Genomic DNA, 24,843 nt, shown 5'->3' on the forward strand with positions numbered 1-24,843 from the left:
TCTATGTTTAACACAAAGTCTATGAATGAAGGTCACACAAAAAGGAGGGCAACAAAAAAATCCAGTATATGATGATATGGTGAGGTTAGGGGGCATTACTGCACAGGGCAAAGGCTCCACTAATTTTGGACAATATCTAAAGGTTTTGGAGCAATATCGCCATCTACAGGATGTCTGTTTCAGGTGAGACTTTGACAAACTACATTTTGCACATAATGCAACAGCAAGAGTTCAAATCTAAACTGGTCTGCTTCCAGTTTAGTCCTATCAGCCAGTGAAAATATCAAAGGCGGCTCTAATCTTTTGAGTTGCTGAAATTATGTGTCAGCAATTGGAAATTTAAAAGGCGACCCTGGCATTAATCACATATTTTTCAAAAAGCAATAACATTGCAAACATAACGTGATTTGTAAATCATTGTATTCTGCTCAATGCCTAAACATTTTTGGAAACAGGGTTGCATTCCTTTAAAAAAGTTATTTTACTATATTTATTTATTTACCTCACAAAGATGTCCCTGAGAGAAGTGACATGTTCATTATCAAAAGGTTTGGTCAATATTTTCATAAACATTTATTAAACTGTCAGAAAGGTGATTTGGGCTGTATGAGCACTGACTGTTGTTTTGTGGAGATGAGGTCCAATGGAAGAGCATAGCCTTGAGACTCCCACATCTTATTAAATCATAGAATAGGGTACAAGGCGTAGCTGGCGAGGCCACAAGCATTTTGGCCATTCCGGACGATTCGCATATAGCCGCCTTCACCCCAGCCAGTTCCCCAACTATTGAAAAAAAAAGAAAGAAATTCTTAGGTGATAAAAAGTGGAGGTTTTGGTCAGATGCTATCTTTTTCTTTTAACAATATTGAACAAACCTGTTCTTGATGATCCAGTAGTCTTGGCCTTCCTGTGAGCCATAGCCGACCAGCAGCACTGCATGATTCAGATTATTGGGGTTGCAGTTGGGCTCATCATATATTCCTGCAAAGGAAACATGAACCTACTTAACTGACTTTTAGAAATTTGTGGGAAGCAAAAACAAACTGATAACACAACAGTGACATAGAATAACCCTTAACTCAGAGAAGGAAAACTCTTAGTGACCAGTTGTTAGGGAACATTACTTGTGGTATTTCTTACTTTTTTCATATATACTTTTACATGGTGGTTTCTTATACATAAAATGCCCAAATTTTTAAAAATGAGGTCCTGTGAATGTAAGCTTTTTGCTTGGGGCAGTTTTTTTATTCTTGGATCTGTATGATGTGAAGAAGAGGATATCCTCAGTATGGCACACAGCTTGGATTGTGAGAACAGACGAGCAACCCACCTGCTCTTCACATTTTATGTTTGTGAGGTGTAGGCAACTCAGAATAAAGTTACCCTAAAGGGAATATGGTTTTTAAGGGGGAGGCACTTAAATTGCACTTTTTAAAGGCAATTTATGAACCAGAGCACCAGTCTAAGATAAATGAGGCTCATCTTGAACCATTAATCATGCAGAGTTACTCAATTAGACTCCAAAAATAAAAAACATGAAGCTGGAAATGACCATAATAAGTCCTATTTAGCATTTAATTCAATCTCCAACAACTCCTAATGGGAATTTCTGGGTCTTTAGTTACTAAAAGCTTTGTTGTGTCCCCAAGATAGTTGCTAACTTTGTTTGTCTGCTCACTGTTTCTGAGTATCCGATGGGATTATCAAAGCTTTTTTGCTGAAAAAAAGCTGCCATACCATGAGAACAAAAACAACTAACAACAACAAAGTTGCACTTTGTCACTCTTTTCATATGTGGCTTAATGTGGCTTTGTTAATCTAAAAATTCTCTTTATAGCAGCTCTGAGTTTAAAAAGTGCTCTTCTTATCAAAATCGACTTAAGATAATATAACTGTTATCTTTAAGGCAGTTAACCTGAGCTGTAGAACAGGAAGCTTGCATGATCTGCATCAATAGCAACTGTTATTGGTCCAATAGTTGCCAGAGCATCAGCCATAGCTTGCTCATCTCCCCTGGGAATGAACCTGTAGTCCCTGATGTGAGCAACTGCAAGCCTGCTGTCATAGAAACAGGGCTGAGTGTCCTGTTAAGAGAAATAAATGTTAACCGCAGCATGTCCGCAGAATTATTTACTTTTGTATGATGTAGGATAAGACAGCAGAGTCCTACCACTGAGGTGTATGGGTAGGTGTTTGAAGACTCCAGCCCGTTGCTAACCACATAGTCATAAGCATTGGCCATCCAGGCACCACTGCACCCATAGGTACCAAAGGATTTAGAACAGTCCATCAAGTTTTGTTCGCTCAAGGATATCAGCTGACCTGTCTTTTTGTACAGCTGTGCCTCTATAGCTCCCGTAGTGCTGAAGGCCCAGCATGACCCACAAAAGCCCTGCAAAGAACATTTAAAACAAAGATCTGATTGTGATTCAGTCTGAATATACCCACTCATGTAATGGAGGGACAGTCTTACCTGATCTTTAACCTCAGTCACAAAACCCATGCTTCTGTAGTCAACAGCAAAGCCATCTAAATGCCTTGCACTGTTACGCAGTCTTCGAGCTGAGACTTCTTTCCCTCTCTTTACAAACTGAGCATTCATCTTGGCACCTTGCAAAACCCGGTATTCTTGTTGTGTCTGCAAATTTAAAACAATTTTTTTCACAGTATTATCACAGTATTCACAGTTTGTTACAGCAATTAATCAGACAATTCTTTTTTTAAGGTCTTTGTGGAAAATAGTATGTACATTAAGGAGCTGGTTAACTCCGGTTAAGTTCTTTATTGAAACAAAACACTTCTACTCTACTACTAAATTCTACTAGAACAAAACACTACTCCTTACTAGGTCTCCATATTTGTTCATGGCCATACTGAATGACTTCATCCCCATGAGAAACCTTCGGTTGTTGTCTTCAATCAACTGCTTATTCTCCTCCCAGATGACTCTCCTTTCCATGTCATCCTGATGGTTAACACAGGAAAAGCACACGAAAGAAAAACTCGAATAAATTAGAGAACATGTGGACTTTTCGTTAGAGAACATTTGCACTTATTGTTGTTGTGAGGATTTTAGATGTGGAGGCTGTCTCACTAATTCATCATAGCTTATGCCATATCTGCTTTTCCAGATCTGCCACTCAGTCGGGGCCTCCTCATCTGAGTCTGCCAGCACGTGCTGCAGGCCACTCAGCAGGATGCACAGCAGAGCAGCCCTCAGCAGAAAGCTGGCCTGCTGGACTAGAAGGACCAGAGCATTGCACAGTTGCATTGTGTATATGTAAAATTCATCATATTTCATCATATCATGTTGAAAAGATGGCCTCATGAGCCCTCTGACTGCAACTGTATTATCAATCAAAAGAAAAATGGAAATCTAGTCAATATAAAATGTGTTATGTTAGCTTAGGTTAGTTTCTTTAAAAATCAACAGTGAAAATAGACTTAAAAGATTTTATAGAACAAGACAACATATAAAAGAGATATATAAGATTATATAAGATTAGTTGTTCTTTTGATATGAAACAAAAAGCTCTGCTCAGCTTACCTTCATGCATGTGAGTCTGTTTTGGTCCCATATTCTGAGAGCAACTCTGAACAGTGACACAGAAACAGACCTGCCTTATAAAGCTTGTAGGGGTAAGTACACGTTACTACTATACTTTAAGTTAATCCCCAAATCAACACTCATGACAGCAGCTGAGAAGGACATTAGTCAACAAAAATCAGATGCTTTCCTTGCTCCTCCTTGGCCATAGTGCTGTAATCATTTAGAGACAGCTAAAGCAGCAGTTGTGTAAATCCCTCAAATACTGGTTTATAATTGAGCACAACACCTGGCACATAACGCTGCAAAACAAATTGTGAAAGGGGAACTTTATCTAAATAAAAGTCCCAGTGAACTGATGTAAGAAAGCTGAGGGTAACATTTCTGCATTCAAGAGTGCATACAATAAACTGTAGTTAAAACTTAACTAAAAGCACAGAGCTTGCAGGCATACAGATCCGTTGTGTAAGCAGGATTTCACTGCCATATTCGGCTTCATTTTAAGTCATTCATACTCAGTATAGTAGTTTATTTTAGCAAAGTTCTGCTACACAAATTTGTATTCTGTTTGGACATTTTGGATCTTTGTTCTGAGAAGATGAGGGATTTATCCTTTCTTTCTTAGAAATGTGAACTAAGGATAACCACAGCAGACTTTTGCTCTCTGAAACAATTTAGGACTAAAACACAAACAGAAAGTTTCAGAGTAAAATCCCCAAGATCAATACAAGGGCTTAACAGAGAGGGATTTTTTTTCCCAGTTGCTCCAAATCTTTGCTCACTTGTTCAAAGTTTTAACGTTTTAAACACTAACCACACTAACCACAAAATATGACAGCAGCAGCAGTCCACCTCAGACACTATCTGAGCTTGTATTCTTTGTGTTTTTAATGGAAAACATCAATCAGGAAGCAGAACGTAGTTGTGGTGTGAAAGTATAAACTATCCATCCATCCATCCATCCATTCACTTCCGCTTATCCTTTTCAGGGTCGCGGGGGGCACTGGAGCCTACCCCAGCTGTCATAGGGCGAGAGACGGGGTACACCCTGGACAGGTCGCTAGTCTGTCGTAGCGCTAACACATAGAGACAGAAAACCATTCGCACTCGCATTCACACCTATGGGCAATTTAGATTGACCAATTAACCTATCCCCACTAACTGCATGTCTTTGGACTGTGGGAGGAAGCCGGAGTATCCGGGGAGAACCCACGCAAACACGGAGAGAACATGCAAACTCCACACAGAAAGACCCCGGCCTGATGGCGGCAACAGTGCTAACCATCGTGCCACCGTGCTGCCAAGTATAAACTAATGACTTCAAATATTTCCTACTATATTTGTGTAAATGTAAATCTTTTCTGCCACTGTTATTTGCAGATGCATTGACTGTAAGAAGCATTTTAATGCTCTTATCGTTTTTAATCTCCTTATTCACTTGATAGCTTATTCCGGGGCTGGCTTTAAAAAATGACTATTAATTAATTAAGTTAAATGTTAATCTACCCATTTTTAATTTGTATTATTACTAATAATAATTATAGTTTATTCCATATATTTAGACTTTAAGATTAGAACCTTGGTTTAATTTTTTAACAATTAGCTCCTTATATGTATATGTCAATAGTGGAGTAAAAGGCGAAGTATTTTTCCAGAAATGTAGGTTACAGTGAAGTATAGTAAAACACAAATGCTTTAAAATTACACTTAAGTGCAGTACTGAGTAAATAGTAATGCGTAATAGCCATGGCTTCACGCCATAAATCTATATTTATATACAGTTCATCAGTGCGAGCAGCAGCGCCCTCTGCTGGCCCAAGGTGTCGCTCCCTCGCAGGACTCACTGCAGAGGATGAGCTCAGCTGACTTTGTGCCTCCCCGTTATTATGTCCGCGATCGGGCGCCGCCAACACCCAAACTCAGTGCGGCAAAACAGGCGAGTGGTGCTCAGCATCTCGTCTAATGAATGAGTGCGCAGGAAGAAGTATGAGTCACGAATGAGGTCTGCAAGATGTCTTTTAAGGTAAACCAGCTTTTTCCATACATCATTCTGTGCACGAAGCCTGAGAGGGCCGCAATAAGGTAATTGATCGCACCTGCTTCCTCTTGAAGTGTAGACTTGTTTATTTGGGCGTTATTGAACGATCCGGTGTGTTTCACTATGAGCCCGGTGAGGTAACACTTGCTCTGACATTTGAATGGCTTCTTACTGGCCTGTGCGATCATAGTGCGTCCAACTCGGTGTGTGTGCATCCGGATTTGCTGATGTAATAGCATATCAAACGGCCCGTGGTACTAGCGTGCACGTGAATGTGTGTGCACAAGTGTGCCCACATACTTTTATTACCGGTACTGAGAGGAAACAAATCACTTTACGCACATTTGGGACATGTCCCCCTCTTCTGAGGACAAAAAACAAGTCCCCATTATTCATGAGTAACTTGTTAAATTTTATGGTGAAGACTGAAAGTTAGTACAAACTTTAAACCCTAACTTTGGCTGAGATGTGATGTGATGTCATAAATATGATTATTAATCTCTTGGCACATTTTATTGATGATTCACCTGTCATTCATATTCAGGTGCATCACCACACTGAACAGTAACACCTGGATGCACTCTGCTGTCCTTACTGTCTGCTCTCAGCATTCCTAATGCTCTAATGGTAACTTTCAGGTCAGTTTTTGTGTTGTTGTGTGTATTTATCCTCCAGAAGGAAACACCCCTGGCTAATGCTGTGTTTTGGGCAGCGAGGAAGGGGAACTTGGCTCTGCTTCAACTGCTACTCAACAGCGGGCGAGTGGACGCAGACTGCAGAGACAGTGTATGGACACTGCATGCTGTGGCTGCTCAGATGCACACTTTAACCATATTCCACCTGTGGTAGGGACACAGAAAGCTTCGAGCCTTACCTGTGGGGTTCATGTAGTGCATGTGTGTACCATCACAATTCCTCATCCATTCATTGTTTTCTCTCTCTCTCTTTGTCCTATAAACAGTTGAAAGTTTTGCATGTTAAGCCAGAAATATGCAGAATTCTGTGGTTTCATCCATGCCTTCACTACACTGTTTACCAGGTCATTGCAACAAAACAAATATGCTGATTAATGTTTCTTTCCAGTATGGAACAACAGCGCTGATGGTGGCATCATACAGCGGCCATTATGACTGTGTTAAAGAGCTTATCATGCAAGGGGCTGATATCAACTACCAAAGAGAGGTATGCTGGGGAAAAGAAACCCAATGAATTAACTAAATACTCTTATAGACTCCAAAACTTAAAGTCTGGGTAAAGGTGTTTTTACATTGTCAGAATTAGGCAAATAAGATATTAGTGAATGAGCTTTACAGATGTTGACTCTCCAGGCTTTAACTTTAGATGTGTTGATAGATGGATTTATCTTATTTCAATGCAAGCATACTCATGCTAGCTTTACCCCCTTTGTCCAGCCATTGTGCTGAGCTAAGGAAACTGACTGTCTGCTACCGCTGGTGAATTTAGAAGGTCACTACAACCTGCTGGCACATAGCTCCTTAAAACCCACTAATTGTTGTTTTTACGCTTGGATTTTTGTTAGGATTAAAAAATGAGATGTATAGACAGTTTTCCAGACATGGATTAGAAATTCGTCCAGACCAAAAGAAAAATATTGAAGTTTTAAACTGAATAAAGTTTTTAGTCTAAGAGTAGACTTCCGCCATGTCTGGAACACTGTGCTATAACTGTTAATTACTGAGCCAAGGCGTGCATATGTGGATTTTTCTGCTGGAAGACCCATGCTAGCTTTACTCCCTTTGTCCAGCAGTTGTGCTACGCTAAGCCAGTACTGCATCATTTGGTAAATAACATCTTAAGATCTTGTATTATGTAAATTCATGTGCTTTAAATGTGTTTATACACCCTCTAGCCACTTTATTAGTTACACCTTGGTAGTTCTGGGTTTGACCCCCTTTTGCCTTGGAAACATTCCTCTGAGATTTTGCTCCATATTGGCATGACGGCGTTAAAGTCGCTCCAGATATGACATCCGTGATACAAATGTCCAGTTCTACCACATCCTGAAGGTGTTTTATTGGACTGAGATCCTGTGACTCAACTAGAGGTCGTTTGATTAAAAAAGCTGTTGTCGTTCATACTAAATTCTAACTGTACATTCTGAACGTTACAGCAGACTGTTGTCCTATTTTGGTGAGTCTGTGTGAATTGTTGCCTCAATTACCTCTTCTTAGCTGATAGAAGTAGCACCCGCTGCTGTGGCCCATCTGCTTCAAAGTTAAAGTTTTTTGTTCAGAGATGCGCAACATGTTTGCGCAACCTTTGCATACCCTGAATGCCTTAGTTGTAACAAGTGATTATTTGAGCTACAGTTGCCTTGGTTTCAGCCCAAAGCAATCTGGCCATTCAGTCTGACCTCTGATTGCTTTGTTGAGGTCAGAGGTCTTGCTGCTTGCTCTTTTTTTTTTTTTTTTGGACCATTCTCTATAAACCCTAGAGATGACTGTGTCGGAAAATCCCAGGAAATCTTTTTAAAAATACTTACACAAAGTAACTTAAATCGACTTTCTTGACTTGAACTTTCGTACGTCTACATACCTAAAAAGATTGAGTTGCTGCCATGTAATTGGCTAATTCAATATTTTTGTCAATAAGCAGTTGAATAACAAAGAGGCCAGTGAGTGTAGTCAATGAATTTAGTATCTTTTGGATGTCTTTATAAGCGGATTTCTCTCACCTACAGGCAGTAGGTCACCGAGGTAGTTTTACTTCGTTTTTCCAACCGTTCTTATGCTAACCGGCTGGTGTTTCACTGGGAAGCTACAGCAAGTTGCTGCTATAGGTTTGGTGCATATTCTCCTCATTAACTGTCTGTCCTACACTTTGGTTATATTTCAACCTTTGTGCTAAGCTACGTTAACTGTCCTCAGGGTGTTGGATTTCACCTTTATGTTTTGGCAGCAAAAATAAATCAAATAAAAATATTTTAACAAACTTTAAAGTTTTTTCCCTCCAAATAAAACTTTCTAGAATGTTAGTTTTATGCTTGAGTAGGATCTTATTTGTAAGAAAACAGGGCCATATGTGCAGCAAAATTCCCCCAGTTGGACACTTATTTATTCTATTCCTCATGTCAGATATTCATGAAAGGTTGTATTGTGTACACCATTAGGGTAAAGTTGAGGTAAACAGCGTGTCTTTTTTTAACTTTCCAGACAGGTTCTACCGCTTTGTTCTTCGCCTCCCAGCAAGGACACCATGACGTTGTAAAGCTCCTCTTTGAATTCGGTGCCTCCACTGAATTCCAGACAAAGGTATGCAACAGGGTGCAATGATGTGTATCATGGCGTTTATAATACTGGGTGTGAAGGAGAATGCTGCAGTGCTATCATCAGACTTCAGAATGTGGAGATGAAGAGACAGCGATGCACAAACAGTGCTGCTCTGACTGTAAACGTATTTTTGTTGTTGTCGAACACTTTAGTCATTCTTGTGCGTCCATGTGTGTTTATGTGGCAGGATGGTGGCACAGCTCTCACTGTCGCGTCTCAGTACGGTCACTCCAAAGTGGTGGACACCCTGCTGAAAAATGGAGCCAATGTTCACGACCAGCTGAACGTGAGGCTCTTTGCATTTACGTCTGCAGCCTCGCACTCTCAGTACGCCGTCACTGTCCTGTCTGTTAAGCCTATTTGTCTGTCAGAAACACGATGGTTAGCTGCACACATTGTCCCAGCAACTGGAATCCAGCCTCTCAGGTTTCTGCAGACTGCTGAGTCAGACATGAATCATACTGGGCAGAATTACTGTGTGTATCCTTGGTGCCATGGAAAAACAACCTGCTTACACAAAAATGTGCCTATAAATAGTACTGATGGAATCTTATTTTATTAATATAGTCTATGCCTAATTGGAAGATTTTCCAAGCAGATTTCGAAAATCTAATCACCACACAAGAATATTTCCCAGAGTGTGAGGTAATTCTTGTTTTGCAGGATGGTGCCACCCCTCTTTTCCTTGCTGCCCAAGAGGGTCATGTGACTGTGATTCGTCAGTTGCTGTCATCCGGTGCCAAGGTCAACCAAGCAAGGGAGGTAATTTCCTCACCAGACTCTGCCTCTTTAAAACACTGCTCTAAACATGTTGTCACCTACTCCTGCTAATTGTCCCTCAACATCTGCAACCCCCCTCTTCATCAATTCCCTCCTCCAGGATGGCACTGCCCCCCTGTGGATGGCAGCCCAGATGGGTCACAGTGAGGTGGTGAAGGTGCTGCTCTTACGCGGTGCTGATCGGGATGCTGACAGACAAGTACATTGATCTCTTAGGATTAATAAAGTACATCAAAGTGTAGATAAAGGGATTTTTACTATTGATTCCTGCCATTCTGCAGTGTGTAAAGTGTGACATTACATAAGACTAGGAGGCTGTGATCTGTCTTTACAGAAACATTTTACCATGAAAGGTTTTTGATTTGTAATTATATTGACATATAGATTGAATTTGCAACTGTATGCAGATACTTACACTTATATTTAACATTTCAAAGTTGGATGAGAGATTATCTGTTGGTGAGAAACGTGATATAGTCAAAAGCTTTTGAGGAAGTGAGTAACTGAAAATTGTCTCGTGATTTTTGTGACAATTTTAACAATTGTATGCTTTTTTTTGTGTCTTTCAAGGATGGATCAACAGCGCTGTTCAAAGCAGCGCTGAAAGGCCACAATGGCGTCATCGAGGAACTCCTCAAATTTTCTCCATCACTTGGCCTTCTTAAGGTAAAACACGCTGCTGTAGATGCCTGTTTTGGGAAATAGCTATGGTTAGGGCACAACTTGTCAAGCTCTCAAGCTTTTCCTGCAACACCAATAAATAAAAAAAATAGTCTGGCACAAACACAGTGTGTTCTTTTACAAACTTAAACATATAGAACAAGTTGTTTTATCAGAAATGTTTAGTGGGCTCGAAGATAGATTTTGCATGTTTTGTAGGATGGATGTTACCTGCTTAGACAAAGTCAAGATAGTGATTTCCTCTTTGTAAAGATTTGAAGATTTGTAGAAGTAGAAGCACAGAGAGTAACTTTAAAATCTTTGCAAAATATGGATCCAAAGAAACAACATCTCTGGGCAGGTTAAGCTGTGTTTACATTCCCAGGGATTGCAGATGGAAAATGGCTAATAGCTAAATCTAATACAATATATAACCGTGATATAATTTTTTTATATACATGGACACTAATAATAAAATGGTTAAAAAAAAAAAAAAACACTGATATCTTTATGTAGCAATGAGTAACTTGTATTTACAGCACATGACAGTACTGTTGGAATGTAATCAGAAGTAAAAAGGAAATCAAATAAAAATAATAATAACAATAAAAATCACTGCCTAGAAAAAACAAATAGGCCTATAGTGTCAAACCAAAATAGCGGTGCAAAATTTTATACCTAGATTAAAATAAAATTAAGAAAAACATCTCCCATTCTTTCCCGTTAAAAATCACAGGAAAGAATCCATAGAACACTCCTGTAGCCTTAGTTAAGTATTACATTTCCAACTGCTCATAAACAGAATAAAGGAGGATCTAAACAAAGCTGAACTATCAAATAAATACTATTTAAAAACATATTAGCAGTGTCAGACAAACCCTAAAATACCATCCACACCATGATTAGCTCAGTGCTCAAATAGCAAGGAACACTGGTTCAGAGGCTCTATATCCAGCTCCACTAATAATCAGATGAATTTCCTCTGTGGGCAGCCGGGCAGTCAGAGTGGGTCATGGCTGACAGGCCTGAAACATGGTTACAGAGACAGCTCTCTTCCAAAAAGACACAAAAAGAAAGTCAGTGGACCTGCCATCCCCATTTCCATTTTTTGTGTTAAACTATATTATCTGGCCGCTGGCTCTTTCTTTTTATTTAGTGTCCCAATATTACAGCTGTTAATCAATCTTGTAATCTAATGCTGGACAAGAAAAGGAAGATCCATGCTTGTGAAATGCCAGATACTATTAAAGGAAACGTAATGATATTAGAGAAGGGTAGTTCATATTTGTGTCTTGTCGCCAGAATGGCTCTACTGCCCTTCATGCTGCTGTTATGAGTGGAAATCTTCAATCTGTTCTGCTGCTACTTGGAGCGAATGCTGACCCAACACTACCCAATAAGGTGGGATGAGATGACAAATGGCAGACAAACTAAGTATATAATCTCATTAGATATTCTAATCAAAGTGTTTCCCATGTATCTTTTGCAGAATAGTGAACTTCCTGCAGATCTGACAAAGAATGATCGCATCCTTAAGGTTTTACGTCCAAAAATCCTGAATGGACACAGCTGATAACGGCACAGATTCCTGCCTTCACGCCTGCCTGTGTAAGGAGGGGGAAGGAAAACAAGTGTCCAATCCACTCAATTACAACACGTACTGTACACGGTGCTTGCTTTTGGTTGAAATTAAGCTGTCGTATGCCAAACAAACCTGGACAAAGTATAGCGCAACACAAAAAACATTTGTCTTCCATGTGCATCATCCCCTACTGGTCTCCTGTTTATTTTTGTTTATCCCAAGTGTTGTCAGAGTTCTATATATTTTGCACTCTTTATTTGCCTTTTTAATAAATGTAATAAAGTGTAATTTTATTTATTAATGCTGGAGTATCTGCGTGGATGTTTATTATTTTTTTTAAAATTACATTTTGTTTGGAGTTGGAAAATGAGCAGTCATCATAAAATAAGGATATTACATACACATTTTAATAATACAATGATGTACTAGTTATGTGACGAATACCCACTAGAGGTCACTATTACCCCTGTTAACAGACACCTGTAGCTCACCTGTGCTGTAATTTAATTACATTAATTCCGCTTTTTCCCTCAAAAACGTTAAAGCGGTTATGAACGTACACGTTAATATGGTAAGTTCTATTATTTAAAATAACTTTCAAATGTACGGATGAAACACGAGAAATTACAGCCGCTGTTAAGCTACTTCATGTCACGTGACCATCGCGGAAGTGACTGGAGCTCTTGTTGATGCGGAAGAGAGACATTTGGGATGTTTGGCTTCTAAAGTTGTTCGACAGTAAACCATATGTGATAGATAATAGAGAAAAAGAAGAAGTGAGCGAGTTTACGGTTTTATTTAAAGTCAAATACTAAACTTTGACCGACAGAAAAACATCTAATGGCGGGCAGTAATTTACAGGTAAGTGGCAGACATTTACTGACAATGATTACATAAGACTGCCCAAATCAAAGAGATGTTAACTCGGCTTTTAATAAACTCAGCTTTTCATTAAATAAGCAGCTAGGGATTTTATATTGTTTGAATGTCTAATTTAGAGACTAACAATAAGCCAACTTGAATGTATTTAGCCATAAGTGCAGTTATAAGTACTGGAAAAAAACCAGGCACTACTGTGTAAGGAGTGTAAATCACTACTGTTCCTTCATAGATGAAGAAACTCTAACAATATTTAGTTGGGGCTTTATTGTCCTATAGTGAAACATATTTTCTAGGTGTTTTCACTTTTCCAGTGATGAAAAGTAGGAAAGTAAAGTACTAAATTACTTTATTTACATAAAAGTTAGTTTTTTGCTACTTTATGTTTCTGTCTCAGGGCATTTAAATGGGCAGAGTTGTACTTTTTATAATTAGAAAACACTGTATAACTTAAACTGTACAGGTAATTGTTGCTATGGATAGCAAAAACAACAAAAACAAAACTTGGCTCATTGTTTTATTATTATTTAAGATGTCTATGAACCTTTAGCAAGTCACTAAAGTAACTTTAATATTCCCAAAATTACCCAGTATTCCACAAACAGAACAAATATGAGGTACAAGGAGGCGTGTATGTGTATAACATTTATGTAATCATTTTCTTGTTTTCTTTTTTTTGGCCTTAAGGTGTTTCTAGTAAGACCCCACCCATTGGATGGAACAACCTAGACTGAATTATCAATATAGAATAATTATGTCTAATTTAAAATCCTTCATATGTAATTACAGGACACCACCATTTAGAATTTTAAAATATGGTGTTAGTAATCATTTTGAATACTATCTTTTTAAAGTGTTGTTTTATAAGTTTATGCTAAACAACTTACCAACAACAACCAAAATAATTCATATAAGCACTACAAATGTTTTCATAAGTCCTTCTGTTTCATCTTGTTTGTTTTCAGAAAGCTATAGATTTGGCCAGCAAAGCCGCAGAGGAAGACAAGGCCAAAAACTATGAAGAGGCCCTCAGATGTTATCAGCACGCAGTGCAATACTTCCTTCATGTTGTGAAGTGTGAGAAACTTGTACCACAGTTAGATTTGTACATCCTTTGTGCTGTTTTAAACTCCACTTCGGTTCCGCATGAATGATCTAAGTCAGTTTTTGCGTTGCAGATGAGGCCCAAGGTGATCGGGCGAAGCAGAGCATCAGGGCAAAGTGTGCTGACTACCTGGACAGAGCTGAGCAACTTAAGCAATATCTGAAGAAGAAGGAGAATGCTCCTCCAGCCAAACCCGTCAAAGAGTCTGGTGACAAAGGGTAGGAGCAATCAATAAATCTGAGTCCATTTCACAATGTTTGTTACAGTTTAGACTCACTGTTGGAGCTTTGTTCTGCAGGCTGGGTAACTTCCTGAAAAAGAAAAATCTAATTTGGTCTGAATAATGGACAAAGTTGAGAGTTATTGTTAGTTGTCTTGAAATTCTATGTGCATTCTTTTTAACGGACCGAGACAGAGATCAGTTTAAATGTGTACAAATATATATCCATTTATTTATTAAATTTAAAGTTAGATCTGTGACAGATATTTTAAAATGTTTTTGCCTCATTGTAAATTCAGCTGACTTTCTTTGAGTCTTAAACTTTACTCTCACAATCGTTCGCTCAAAAGCACATTGCTCAATCTGCATCCACTTTGCGGATTTAATCAATAAAAACAAGCAAAGTTATTGGAACGGTTGTGCAACAGTAAATACTTATGTATAACACGTAAATAAACCATTTTAATTAATCACTTTCCAGTCAGTAGATGCATTTAATGAACATTTAATGCAGCTGAAGCAGGAACATCTGTAAACCAGCCTGTATTTATCTATAAATGGATGAGTAAGTCCCATTTAATGAGGTGTCAACAGCGTTTTTATACTGCATGAAAAATGTCTCATTCAGTCCATTAAACCTTTCCATTCAGCTGAAGGCAGCAGGACATGTATGTTAATAAATCTGAAGCCTCTGAATTTTTATTGATTATTTATCTGTTGAAGTGTTGCTCTGCCATTTTGCATGACAACCCACTTACCTTTACAGTTGTTAAATCACCTGCAGATGTCAGCCGGTTGCTATAACATAATCACACTCACTTGTGTACACATGAGACAGGTTGTTCTATCAGTTATGTTTTATTGTTGAAATGCATTACATATAAACACTTTTACATAACATTTTTAACCACTGAAATACAGTTTAATATAGAGTTATTACTTGATGTGCTCGGTTCCATCTGGGGTATAACACGACTTACCAAAGAAATGTCTTTTCATCATCTGCAGCATTGCTGTGTGATTAGCTCAGTGTTATAAAAAAAAATTAGGTCTAAGGATGGGATTTATTAATCTCCAACTGCTCTGATCTCTATTTAACTTCAGCAGCTTTAAGTTAGTGGGTTGAACAAAAATACTGCATAATACTTTGAGGAATTAAAGCATTTTGTAATACAACTCAAAAGTAATTGGACAAATTAAATAACTGAAACTAAAATGTTCATTTCTAATACTTGGTTGAAAACCCTTTTCTGGCAAATACAGCCTGAAGTCTTGAACTCGTGGACATCACCAGATGCTGGGTTTCCTCCTTTTTAATGCTCTGCCCAGACTTTACTGCACCAATTTCAGTTGCTGTTTGTTTGTGAGCCTTTCTGTTCAAACTTTAGTTTACAACAAGTGAAATGCATGTTTGTTTTGATTAAGATCAGGTGACTGATTTGGTTTTTCAAGATTATTGCACATTTTTGCTTTAGTAAACTCTTGGGTTTGCAAGTCAGTGTCCAAATATATATGCACCTAACTGTATATATTCTTTGAATCTTTGTCATCATTTCCCCAGAAGTGTCTAACTCTGTGACCGTTGCTGTAAACTTGTTATGAAAGTGTAAGCGACATAGTGTCACTATCTAAACATGTTTTTCTTGTTGATTTTTGGTTTACTGTATGGCTCTGCCTTTGTTGGTAAAGTGTGCCACCTGGTGTTCTGATTTAGAAGTCACACATAAGAGAACCATTAGACAGTAGTTTGTAATGAAAGGATGATTCCTGAATTTAGGTGGATCTATACAGCTTTTTACTTTTACCATTTATTGTAATATCCTTTACTAAGTTTATTTGTATTCTTTGTATACTCCCACCCCCACCTTTTAGGAATGAAAGTGATGAAGGTGAAGACCAAGAAAAAAAGAAGTTCCAAAATCAGCTGTCAGGTGCATATCACTGACACACAATTTAGTGACATTTCTTGAAAGCCAAATGTGTTGGTATTTCTGAACCTCATTTATTTTATAGGTGCCATTGTTATGGAAAAGCCAAACATAAAGTGGGACGATGTAGCTGGACTCGAAGGAGCCAAAGAAGCCCTTAAAGAAGCTGTTATCCTGCCCATCAAATTCCCACATCTATTTACAGGCAAGGATTTTTATTTTTTTTATTTTTTTTTTGAAGTGAAGTTTTTCGTTTCCTTTTTTTTTTAAAGACTGAAACTTCTTTTGTAGGCAAGAGAACACCCTGGCGGGGGATCCTTTTGTTTGGGCCTCCAGGAACAGGGAAGTCCTACTTGGCCAAAGCCGTGGCCACAGAAGCTAACAATTCAACCTTCTTCTCAATCTCGTCCTCTGATCTTGTGTCTAAGTGGCTAGGAGAAAGTGAAAAGTGAGGCCCAAGTTCTTTACGTAATGGCAAAATTAAGACTATGAAAAGTTATGGTCAAGAAAAATGCATCTATTTTTTCCACTTCTGTCTGTCTTTAGGTTGGTGAAGAACTTGTTCTCTTTAGCCAGAGAACACAAACCATCGATCATTTTCATTGATGAGATCGACTCCCTCTGTGGCTCCAGGAGCGAGAACGAGAGTGAAGCAGCTCGCAGAATCAAGACGGAGTTCCTCGTTCAGATGCAGGGTGAGAAAGAAGATACTTACAGATTTGGGCCAACAGCTGGAAAGACGATAAGAAGTGTCATGAACTATGGCTGATAGTTCAGTTATTCATGACAACTGATTGTATTAAGCATTTATTTGTCTAAATCATCATCTGTAAGAGCCGTAGTGCAGAGTCGCCTATTTTTTTCTTTATTTTGTTACAGCAAAATCACAAAAACCTGAAAATATTGAGTGCTCAGTCGACTAATTGTGCAACTCTTTTCTCCTCTCAGGTGTTGGTAATGATAATGACGGAATCCTTGTCCTGGGTGCAACTAATATACCATGGTCGCTGGACTCAGCTATCAGGAGAAGGTCAGCTCCACTTGTTTCTATACAAATGATCACTACCTTTTTTATCTGTGAAAAGCGCTATATAAATACATTTTACTTACTTTTACTTACCTAATCACCTCTTATATTATCTAGTACTGTTCATCAGTGTTTTGTGGGGTAACAGCCAGGATTTAAGAGATTTAATGCTTGTTTGTGTCTCAGGTTTGAAAAGCGAATCTACATTCCTCTGCCGGAGGAACATGCCCGCTCCTCCATGTTTAAACTGCATCTGGGCTCCACCCCCAATGACCTGACAGAGGCGGATTTCGTGACTCTGGGCAAAAAGACAGATGGCTACTCCGGAGCTGACATCAGTATAATTGTCAGGGACGCCCTGATGCAGCCAGTCAGGAAGGTTCAGACAGCCACCCACTTCAAAAGGGTAAAACCACAGTAACTGTTGCTTGACATGCTCTTTTTGTCATATTTCTAAATGCAAGAAAACCTGGTTCAGGGATCCAGTGGAAGTATATTATTCCAAAATCAAACTAACTGTCATACTTGAAATTCATACAACTGACAAGGTGCTTATCTAATCTTTACATACAACTTTACTTAAGTAATTTAATAACGCACCACTACATTTCTTTGCAAATGCGCTGGTGTAGTTTGTGTTATATGCAAATCAGCAGTCATATATTGCTTGTCATTACCTTTTAACTTAGTGATAAAAACAATGTGGAAAAAGGACCAAAAAATGTCCAGATTTGATATATCACCACATATTGTGTGTAATATAACTGCAGGTTACAAAAAAGACAATCCATAATTAGTGTACCCCCCATCTGCACTGACTTTGGCTGTAATATGCCTCCTCATGGTCAGGTGTCATCCTGTGGAATGGCAGCTTACTCTTCAGTCACTGTTGCTCTGAGTTGCTGCTGAGTCTACGGAGGAGGATTACACTGTTTTACTCTGTTACTAAAATGACTCCACTGGTTTTCTGTGGGGTTGAACTTGTCTGGTGGTTCACCCTGCCTCCAGCATTCCAGTGGGAAGATCCCAGTCAGGTTGTACCAGTCGTGGCATTCTTACAGATGTAATTTAGTCCAAAGCTGTAGTGCCTTTTTTATAGGGTTGGGTGTGTTTGACAGAGGAGTGGTCATTTGGGATTAGATGGTTAGAGGCATTGTGACTTCTTCCCCAAATTTGTATTTTGAGACACATGGCTACTCACAATAAACATTCAGGAATGTACTTTAATTGTATGCATATCAAATTTATGCCTATAACTTTCTTTTAATATGTCTGTAACTGTTCTTGAAGCTCATTCTTTGGGCAGGAGTCTTTCCTGTAATTCCAAAATAAGCTTCCATCCGCTTTCACTTATCCTTATAGCTGTTGGAGACTATCCCAGCTCATAATAAACTTATCAATCTAAAATATAAAGTCATCCAGAGGGAGGCAGCACTGTGTGGTGTTTCTTTTTATAATTCTTTATTCCTGTCCTTATGCCATACTAATTCAGGTTCGAGGGTCAACATGGAACAATCCTGGCGTTGTGGTGGATGACCTGCTGACTCCGTGCTCACCTGGAGATCCCAACTCTGTTGAAATGACATGGATGGAGGTCCCTGGAGAGAAACTTCTAGAGCCAGTTGTATCCATGGTAAGAAAAGGGCTCCTTCATCAGTTGATATTGGGAAAACTGTCCAGCCCAGCAACATGTAACAGAGAGCTGAAAGGCTAACAGTCCTTTTAGGTGGCTAAAAATGTTAGATTTTTCTAAAATACATCTCGAATGAGTGACTAAACATTTCTCTCACTGAAACCAGATGAACAGAGTCAGCTTTCTGGGAAAAAAACATAGTCTGTTTTGTACTTTTTTGTAACATTATAGAGAGGAGACTAAGCAGTTAGCATAGATACTGTTACTCATCATTTTCAATGTTTTACATTGAATTGAAATTGACATTTGGATATTTGACTTGCCAGTGACACAGTGTTTGCTGGTTGGATCCTACTGAGTGTCAGGATTCTGCTTGCATCGTACGATATTATTGCTCATGGAAAAAATCCTCAGTTACAGGTTATTAGTTTGGGGTTCTTTACCCTCTTGTTAGCAGCTTACTGGCATTTAACAGTGTTTTGCTTGTGGATGAAATTGACCAGAAGGCACCATCAAAGTCAGTGAACAATTATGAAATGTTTTTTTTTCCTTCATTGTGGTTAACAATGAATCGCAATCTGTCTCCGCAGCATTATTGACAAACCCAGTGACTGTAATCTATTCTGACCTACCTAATGTTCTCCATACAGGCTGACATGCTGAGGTCACTAAGCAACACCAAGCCTACGGTGAACGAGCAGGACTTGGAGAAGCTGAAGAAGTTTACTGAAGATTTTGGTCAAGAAGGCTAATAATATCTTTGTACTCAAAAATAGGACTGCACTTAACAACTATCTTTACTCTCAGTTATGCTTCTGATCATATGATTCGCCTTTTCAACTGCTGTGTCAAAAATGGTGGAAAATGTCACAGGTTTAATGGGCCAGTGGTTGCAGCAAATCAGTCTTACAGCTGACAAAAAACATCTATCCTTTTGTCACAGTCATAGATCTTTTTTTTTTTTTTAAATCAACCCACCAGTTGAGGAATCGCCTCTTTCAGCCACGTTAATCTATCGATCCACCGAGGCTTGTGTTTACGTTATTTTTTTAAGGGTTTTTCTTATTATATTTCAAACTGAAGCATTTTTTTCTGAAACTGCATCACTGTTAGAAAAGTATGTGCAATGGCTACAGTGGGTAGATCCTGACATCTTTCCATCACTACATACTTTATGTAGTCTAAGACAGATTTTAATAGAACTGGTGTTGTGGTTGACATTTAATAGGAATTTATGCATTCAAGTCTGTGAACACTGGCAATCTTTTTTTCACTACATACAAATCATTAATGGCTTCCAAAAGGATCTTCTGGGGTTTAAACTGATGTAGAGAAAATGAAAAAATTTCTTAATTCTGATATGCCATTGCACATTTTCTTTCAGCCTTCTCCTGTTAGATTACTGACACTTTACTGTATTTCTAGTTATGTTCTGAGTTATTTATAAATGAATATGCTCTAGCTGTGTTGCCTTTGGGTTTGAAATGTATTTAAGAATTTCCTTTGGGTTTGCAGGGGTTACATTAATAAAAAAGGTCACTTGCACTTTTCTTGTATTCTACTGGATATGTTCTGTGAACAGAAGTCTCAGGGCTAAATAAAGGAAGGAAAACATTAACTTTGTGAATATGTTTATTTGTTAAAATACATCTCTTGGTTAACTATCATATTACTATATTTCTAATGCAGTGTAAATCACAATTTAATTTCCTTATATGATAAGTGAATATTAATTTCACAGCAACAAACAAATTAAGACCTGTAGAAAAAATTACATCAATAAGCTGCTTGCAAAACATTTCTTATACATCTCTTAATTCAGTGTCAGTAGTGATGAAAAAATCTGTTTGAAATGTAGACCAAAATGTTTTCTATTGAGCAGAAGTTTGGATTTTAAAAGCGGTCATAATTTATATGCTGAGAAAAAAAGGGTCCTAGCCAAGTGAAATGTCTCAAGAGGCAGATTTACCTGATAAGGGTTTTTTAAGTCTATGGAGATTTAAAAAAACAAAAAAAACCCTACTTTAAATCAAAAGTATGATTGAAAAGCTGCCAATGAAAAAAACATAAACCAAGCACTTATAAATCTCAAAGACTGATGTCTCATTTCACTTCATGTAAATGCCAGGGTTACAATATAACAAACTATGATCAAACCAACGTTCATCAAACGGGTCCCTCAGAAAACTACACTCAAAGTGATCATTGCTTTGTGTGCGTGTAATACCATCTGAAGCTACCTCCACCACTAATTACCTCAGGAGTCAAAGATACAATGCAAATTCACAATCAAAACAACAAAACATTAAAATAGCAGAACATACAGTAAACAGAAATAAACACAAAAAAAACATCTTTGCACCGTGAAGTGGAAACAAATTGAAAGGAGAGAACCTGAAACGTGCATGAAAGGAGTAGTGTCTTTTCTGTCATTTTGACAACTTTGAAAATTAAGTAATGCTTATATTACATTATGTTTTTTGGTTAAGAATATTCATATTCAGATAATACAAAGATGTTGGTAAACAGCAACACAGACTATATTTGAAAGTGCTGAGAGTACATAGTGAGTAATTCACTGCACATCACAATTATGCGTCAGATAGATGTAGCCCAACAGACACGTTTCATTCTAACTCACGTGATGATACAGCGAAGAGGCCATATAAATACAGGGGGAGAGAGTCACTGGCTGCTAGATGTACATTAGTTCTGACGCTAGAATACAGAGAAGAGAGAGCCAAGTGCTAAACCGGTTGCCGCTCCAGCGAGCATGCCCAAAGCCACATCTCCTCCGTCGTCACGCTGTCGCTCCCGAATGATGACATGGTTCACTCCAGGAGCGACGTACCCACCTACAAAACACAAGTTTTATGATGGTAAGTTCATAGAATTTAAACTCTGTTAAACTATTCTACCTTTTCACTTTATCCTCTGGTCACAAATAAGAACATCTAGATGGGTTTTTGTGACCCATTTGTTTAAGAATGAATTTAAATAACTTTTGTGTGCTTATATTTTGACTAGTTCCTAGTCTATGATACATTTTTGTCCAAATACCTGAAAAACTGATAAAGATTTTAGACTAAGCTGCATGTTTTTCTTTTTGTTAATGAGCAAATGTTCTTATAGTAACTAAGATTGTATGTAATACTCTTGTTACGCATCAGCATGACAGCACTGGAAATTACTGCGTCAGAAATCCCATACTATGCACGATTTCCTCAGTATGGGAATCTCAGAAGTATGTTGACAACCACTAAGTTCAGTCACGTTCTGAAATGAGCCAGTTACTGATAAACAAATATTAGGCCTTTCAAAGGGGAAAGGTTTTACTTTTATACAGAAGACTTCTTTTATAAGGATCAAATCCAGCTACTTCACTGCATTATGGGATATTTACATCAGTGTAATTTCCATTTCTTGCATACTCTAATAGTCCCCTGGAAATAATGTGCACTTGGCATGCCATTGGGTACAGACTAAGAATCTGAACATACAAAAGTACCTCAAATACATTTTAATGCAATTAATAATATGCTAATATGTATTCTGGACCCAACTATTGTGAAGATGTCCACTTGTCAACATTCAAATTTAGGTCAGAGTATAGTTAGTCCACAATTTTGTTGTGCATCTACAGTGACAATAATAGGCTATTCTATTCTATTCTAATTCAGAGCTACCAGAATTCCTATAAACTAGGGGTGGGCAATGTCCAGCTGTTTACCTTGGTATTGATAAGGATAAGCAACTGTGTAGGGCTGCCCATCAGCAGAGTATATGACCTGTGTGGCCTGTGGGGGCGGTGCAGTGTAGTCTCCATATGGGCCTGGGGCATAAACCTGGCAAAACAAAATTACATTTAACAAAGTGACACAAAGGATGTTACTGTATTAATAAACCCTTTGTATTAGATGGCTTATGGAAGAAAGATTGGATTTGTTGGTTTTTGTTTTGTTTTACATTAATCACTGAGTTGACTTTCACTTGTGACAGTCATGCTAAACCACAGACAAATGTTGCAAGTAGCACTATTTTCATAAAAGACTTTAGACCTGAAAAAGTAATTTTATTCAGTTATGAACATGGAAAGAGATGTATTAATACTGTTTTTCACCGGTTGGGGAGGATATTCCGAGTAGGGGGGAGGAGCAGATGCAATCACCTCCTGTGCAAAGCCGATCTGAGGAGCAGTGACCACCTAAAAATATCAAATAACAAAAATCAGCAACTGAAGCTTGCCAACACCAAAAAAACTGAAGCACATAACATTAAGATAAGCGGAAACAATAAAAAAAATATCCAGTTTTCCTCCCAGGAGGACAGTTCTTCTGCTGTGCTCAAGTCACTCTTAGTTCAGCTTTATTCAGAGTTTATTCAGGTAATATGACAGATAATGACAGACTGTCAGTTACAACAACACTAACTTTAAAAAATGTATAAAAATCTCACCATATTAATTCTGGCATCTTGAAGTGCCATTGTCCATGCCCTGCAACAAAAGCAGAAATGATGTCATCTTGAGATTAAAATGTCTGTTCTAATTACCTGTACTTAAATACATCAGACTAATTTTATGACTGGGTGTGCATGTGCAGTCTTACAGAGCATCATCTGCACTGTCTGCACACAGGCTGATGACCCGTCCATCTCTGCACACTATCTGGAACAAGGCATCACGCGTCTTTCCCTCCGGTGGGTTCAGCTCTAAAAAGCAAGTGGGGTGGTGAAACATTTAAAATTAGTGCAAAGAGCTGATCCCTATAATAATAGCATAGGGATCAGCTGCATGAGATCAACATTAAGCGTAAGACTTGTACCCTGACATGCAGCAGAGTTCCGGATGTTAATGCAGTTGACCCTCATGTGGATGTCGTCCTCCATGTCGCGCCGTTGTTGATCGTTGTAGAACACAAGTCGTCCGTCAGCCCATAAGTCAAACCAGTTTCTTTTCCATCGACGCAGTATGGTACCTGACATAGAAAGGTGGTAAAGGTAGTTTATTCTTCCAACAAATATTCCACGATTAGGTTGAGATCCAAAGTCTCCTGTGTTATCATTTTCATATCTCATCACTACTATCAGGCTAAAAATGTTTCATTGTAGGATACAGGTCATCTAAACCACGCAAATGCCCCCACTTACAGCATAAACACTAATACATCCCATTACTGTGGAGGTCAAGCATTCACGTTTTTCCTTTAATTTGTCTGGATACTCACTTTGTCGATGAAGCCAGCCACTCTTTACCATAGCCATCTTGGAAGTAACACCTACAGAATAAAATGTAAACACATTAGAGAGCATCTGTTATTACTGAGACACTAGGAGCACATGACTGGGTGTGGCATATCCAACACAAACCTCGTGACTGTTAGCACTATTAGCAAGTTCACAAATCTATTTTCAGAAACAGAAGCTTATATAAGATAAGTTACAATAACAGCTCATGGTAATATGGCCACATGCCCAGAAATATTAACACCATGTTTAGTTACTCTGTAGTTCCCCCATGCTTAGTTAGACAATGTTTAGGACATGACATTAGTGGAAGCCAGATAACTGACAGTTCTCCTGCTTTAACCACTGTTTAGGATATTTACTTAGATGTGATCCTGGTTTTAAGTCAGACTAGGCCAGTTGTGAGTAGGTCGTCCTCATGTTTAATAACTGCTATGCCACCCATAGCAACCCTGTGATAATGTGGATTTTATATGATATAAGTTCTTTGATATGTAGGTTATTGCTAACCGTTAGCGGCTTTTTAATATAAACACGTCGCCATTACAAAGCTGACCTATCGGTTAACCGTGTTTATAATACGCTAAAACACCACAACTTGTTCTTTAACCGAGGGCATTAGTATCCGTACTTGTAAAAGCGGTGGATAAATGAGTTACTTACTTGATTTCTTGTATGCTTTTTGGGGGGAGGGTGATAGCAAGCCTTTCGTGAAGAAACAGCAAACACGGAAGTGAGATGCAAAAAAAAGAAAAAGAAGAAGACTCCTTCCACGGAGAGGAAAAACCCTGACCGCTAAACTTAGCGGACACTGTACACAACGGAGGCCTTAAGCCACGCCCACAGAGCATCTTCACGAATGTTCAGTCTTTCTGTGAGAGGGAGGTGTTTGTTTTGGATGACGTAACCT

General features: G+C 38.4%; 4 protein-coding genes across 12 annotated transcripts; 2 read left to right on the top strand and 2 right to left on the bottom strand.

The window, feature by feature from the left end:
* Positions 1-361: 361 nt before the first annotated feature.
* On the bottom strand, positions 362-3,685 carry cts12 (cathepsin 12). Its single transcript, XM_031753781.2, has 8 exons — positions 3,548-3,685; positions 3,095-3,240; positions 2,846-2,965; positions 2,474-2,638; positions 2,171-2,392; positions 1,916-2,084; positions 876-981; positions 362-783 (listed from the first exon to the last, which is right to left on the bottom strand). Exons 1-8 carry the CDS (start codon positions 3,576-3,578, stop codon positions 684-686), a joined length of 1,059 nt encoding a protein of 352 aa, XP_031609641.2. The 5' UTR covers positions 3,579-3,685; the 3' UTR covers positions 362-683.
* Positions 3,686-5,352: 1,667 nt separating this feature from the next.
* ankrd29 (ankyrin repeat domain 29) lies at positions 5,353-12,153 on the top strand. 9 transcript variants are annotated; one of them, XM_039606526.1, is made up of 10 exons: positions 5,353-5,570; positions 6,130-6,223; positions 6,669-6,767; positions 8,759-8,857; positions 9,063-9,161; positions 9,539-9,637; positions 9,756-9,854; positions 10,226-10,321; positions 11,618-11,716; positions 11,805-12,153. In XM_039606526.1, the coding sequence occupies exons 3-10, from the start codon at positions 6,687-6,689 to the stop codon at positions 11,886-11,888; spliced, it is 756 nt and encodes a 251-aa protein (XP_039462460.1). In that variant the 5' UTR covers positions 5,353-5,570; positions 6,130-6,223; positions 6,669-6,686; the 3' UTR covers positions 11,889-12,153. The 9 variants fall into 9 exon arrangements, with proteins under 9 accessions (XP_039462460.1, XP_039462454.1, XP_039462458.1 ...); XM_039606520.1 differs by lacking the exon at positions 6,130-6,223 and adding an exon at positions 6,261-6,481; XM_039606524.1 differs by lacking the exon at positions 6,130-6,223 and adding an exon at positions 6,261-6,430.
* A 400-nt stretch (positions 12,154-12,553) lies between these two features.
* On the top strand, positions 12,554-20,307 carry LOC116331135 (vacuolar protein sorting-associated protein 4B-like). Its single transcript, XM_031753729.2, has 11 exons — positions 12,554-12,758; positions 13,742-13,853; positions 13,955-14,099; positions 15,974-16,032; positions 16,115-16,234; positions 16,321-16,477; positions 16,576-16,724; positions 16,978-17,059; positions 17,243-17,462; positions 18,549-18,689; positions 19,340-20,307. The coding sequence occupies exons 1-11, from the start codon at positions 12,738-12,740 to the stop codon at positions 19,439-19,441; spliced, it is 1,308 nt and encodes a 435-aa protein (XP_031609589.1). The 5' UTR covers positions 12,554-12,737; the 3' UTR covers positions 19,442-20,307.
* On the bottom strand, positions 20,304-24,767 carry plekhb2 (pleckstrin homology domain containing, family B (evectins) member 2). The gene is made up of 8 exons (XM_031753730.2): positions 24,597-24,767; positions 23,915-23,965; positions 23,513-23,665; positions 23,297-23,399; positions 23,145-23,184; positions 22,810-22,893; positions 22,420-22,534; positions 20,304-21,544 (listed from the first exon to the last, which is right to left on the bottom strand). The coding sequence occupies exons 2-8, from the start codon at positions 23,949-23,951 to the stop codon at positions 21,408-21,410; spliced, it is 669 nt and encodes a 222-aa protein (XP_031609590.1). The 5' UTR covers positions 23,952-23,965; positions 24,597-24,767; the 3' UTR covers positions 20,304-21,407.
* Positions 24,768-24,843: the final 76 nt, after the last annotated feature.

This window comes from Oreochromis aureus, linkage group 23, assembly GCF_013358895.1.
Source record: "Oreochromis aureus strain Israel breed Guangdong linkage group 23, ZZ_aureus, whole genome shotgun sequence".
In the NCBI taxonomy this organism is placed as follows: Eukaryota; Metazoa; Chordata; class Actinopteri; order Cichliformes; family Cichlidae; genus Oreochromis; species Oreochromis aureus.

Coding starts and splice junctions, on each gene's coding strand:
- cts12 (XM_031753781.2), bottom strand. CDS start 3,578: ATGGGACCAAAACAGACTCACATGCATGAAG. Junction 3,241..3,547: donor ACAGACTCACATGCATGAAG/GTAAGCTGAGCA, acceptor TGGTCCTTCTAG/TCCAGCAGGCCAGCTTTCTG. Junction 2,639..2,845: donor TGAACAAATATGGAGACCTA/GTAAGGAGTAGT, acceptor TTAAATTTGCAG/ACACAACAAGAATACCGGGT.
- ankrd29 (XM_039606519.1), top strand. CDS start 5,858: ATGTGTGTGCACAAGTGTGCCCACATACTTTTATTACCG. Junction 5,897..6,260: donor CCCACATACTTTTATTACCG/GTACTGAGAGGA, acceptor TTTATCCTCCAG/AAGGAAACACCCCTGGCTAA. Junction 9,855..10,225: donor ATCGGGATGCTGACAGACAA/GTACATTGATCT, acceptor GTGTCTTTCAAG/GATGGATCAACAGCGCTGTT.
- LOC116331135 (XM_031753729.2), top strand. CDS start 12,738: ATGGCGGGCAGTAATTTACAG. Junction 16,235..16,320: donor ATTCCCACATCTATTTACAG/GCAAGGATTTTT, acceptor CTTCTTTTGTAG/GCAAGAGAACACCCTGGCGG. Junction 17,060..17,242: donor GACTCAGCTATCAGGAGAAG/GTCAGCTCCACT, acceptor TTTGTGTCTCAG/GTTTGAAAAGCGAATCTACA.
- plekhb2 (XM_031753730.2), bottom strand. CDS start 23,951: ATGGCTATGGTAAAGAGTGGCTGGCTTCATCGACAAA. Junction 23,666..23,914: donor TGGCTGGCTTCATCGACAAA/GTGAGTATCCAG, acceptor TTTCTATGTCAG/GTACCATACTGCGTCGATGG. Junction 22,894..23,144: donor AAGATGCCAGAATTAATATG/GTGAGATTTTTA, acceptor TGATATTTTTAG/GTGGTCACTGCTCCTCAGAT.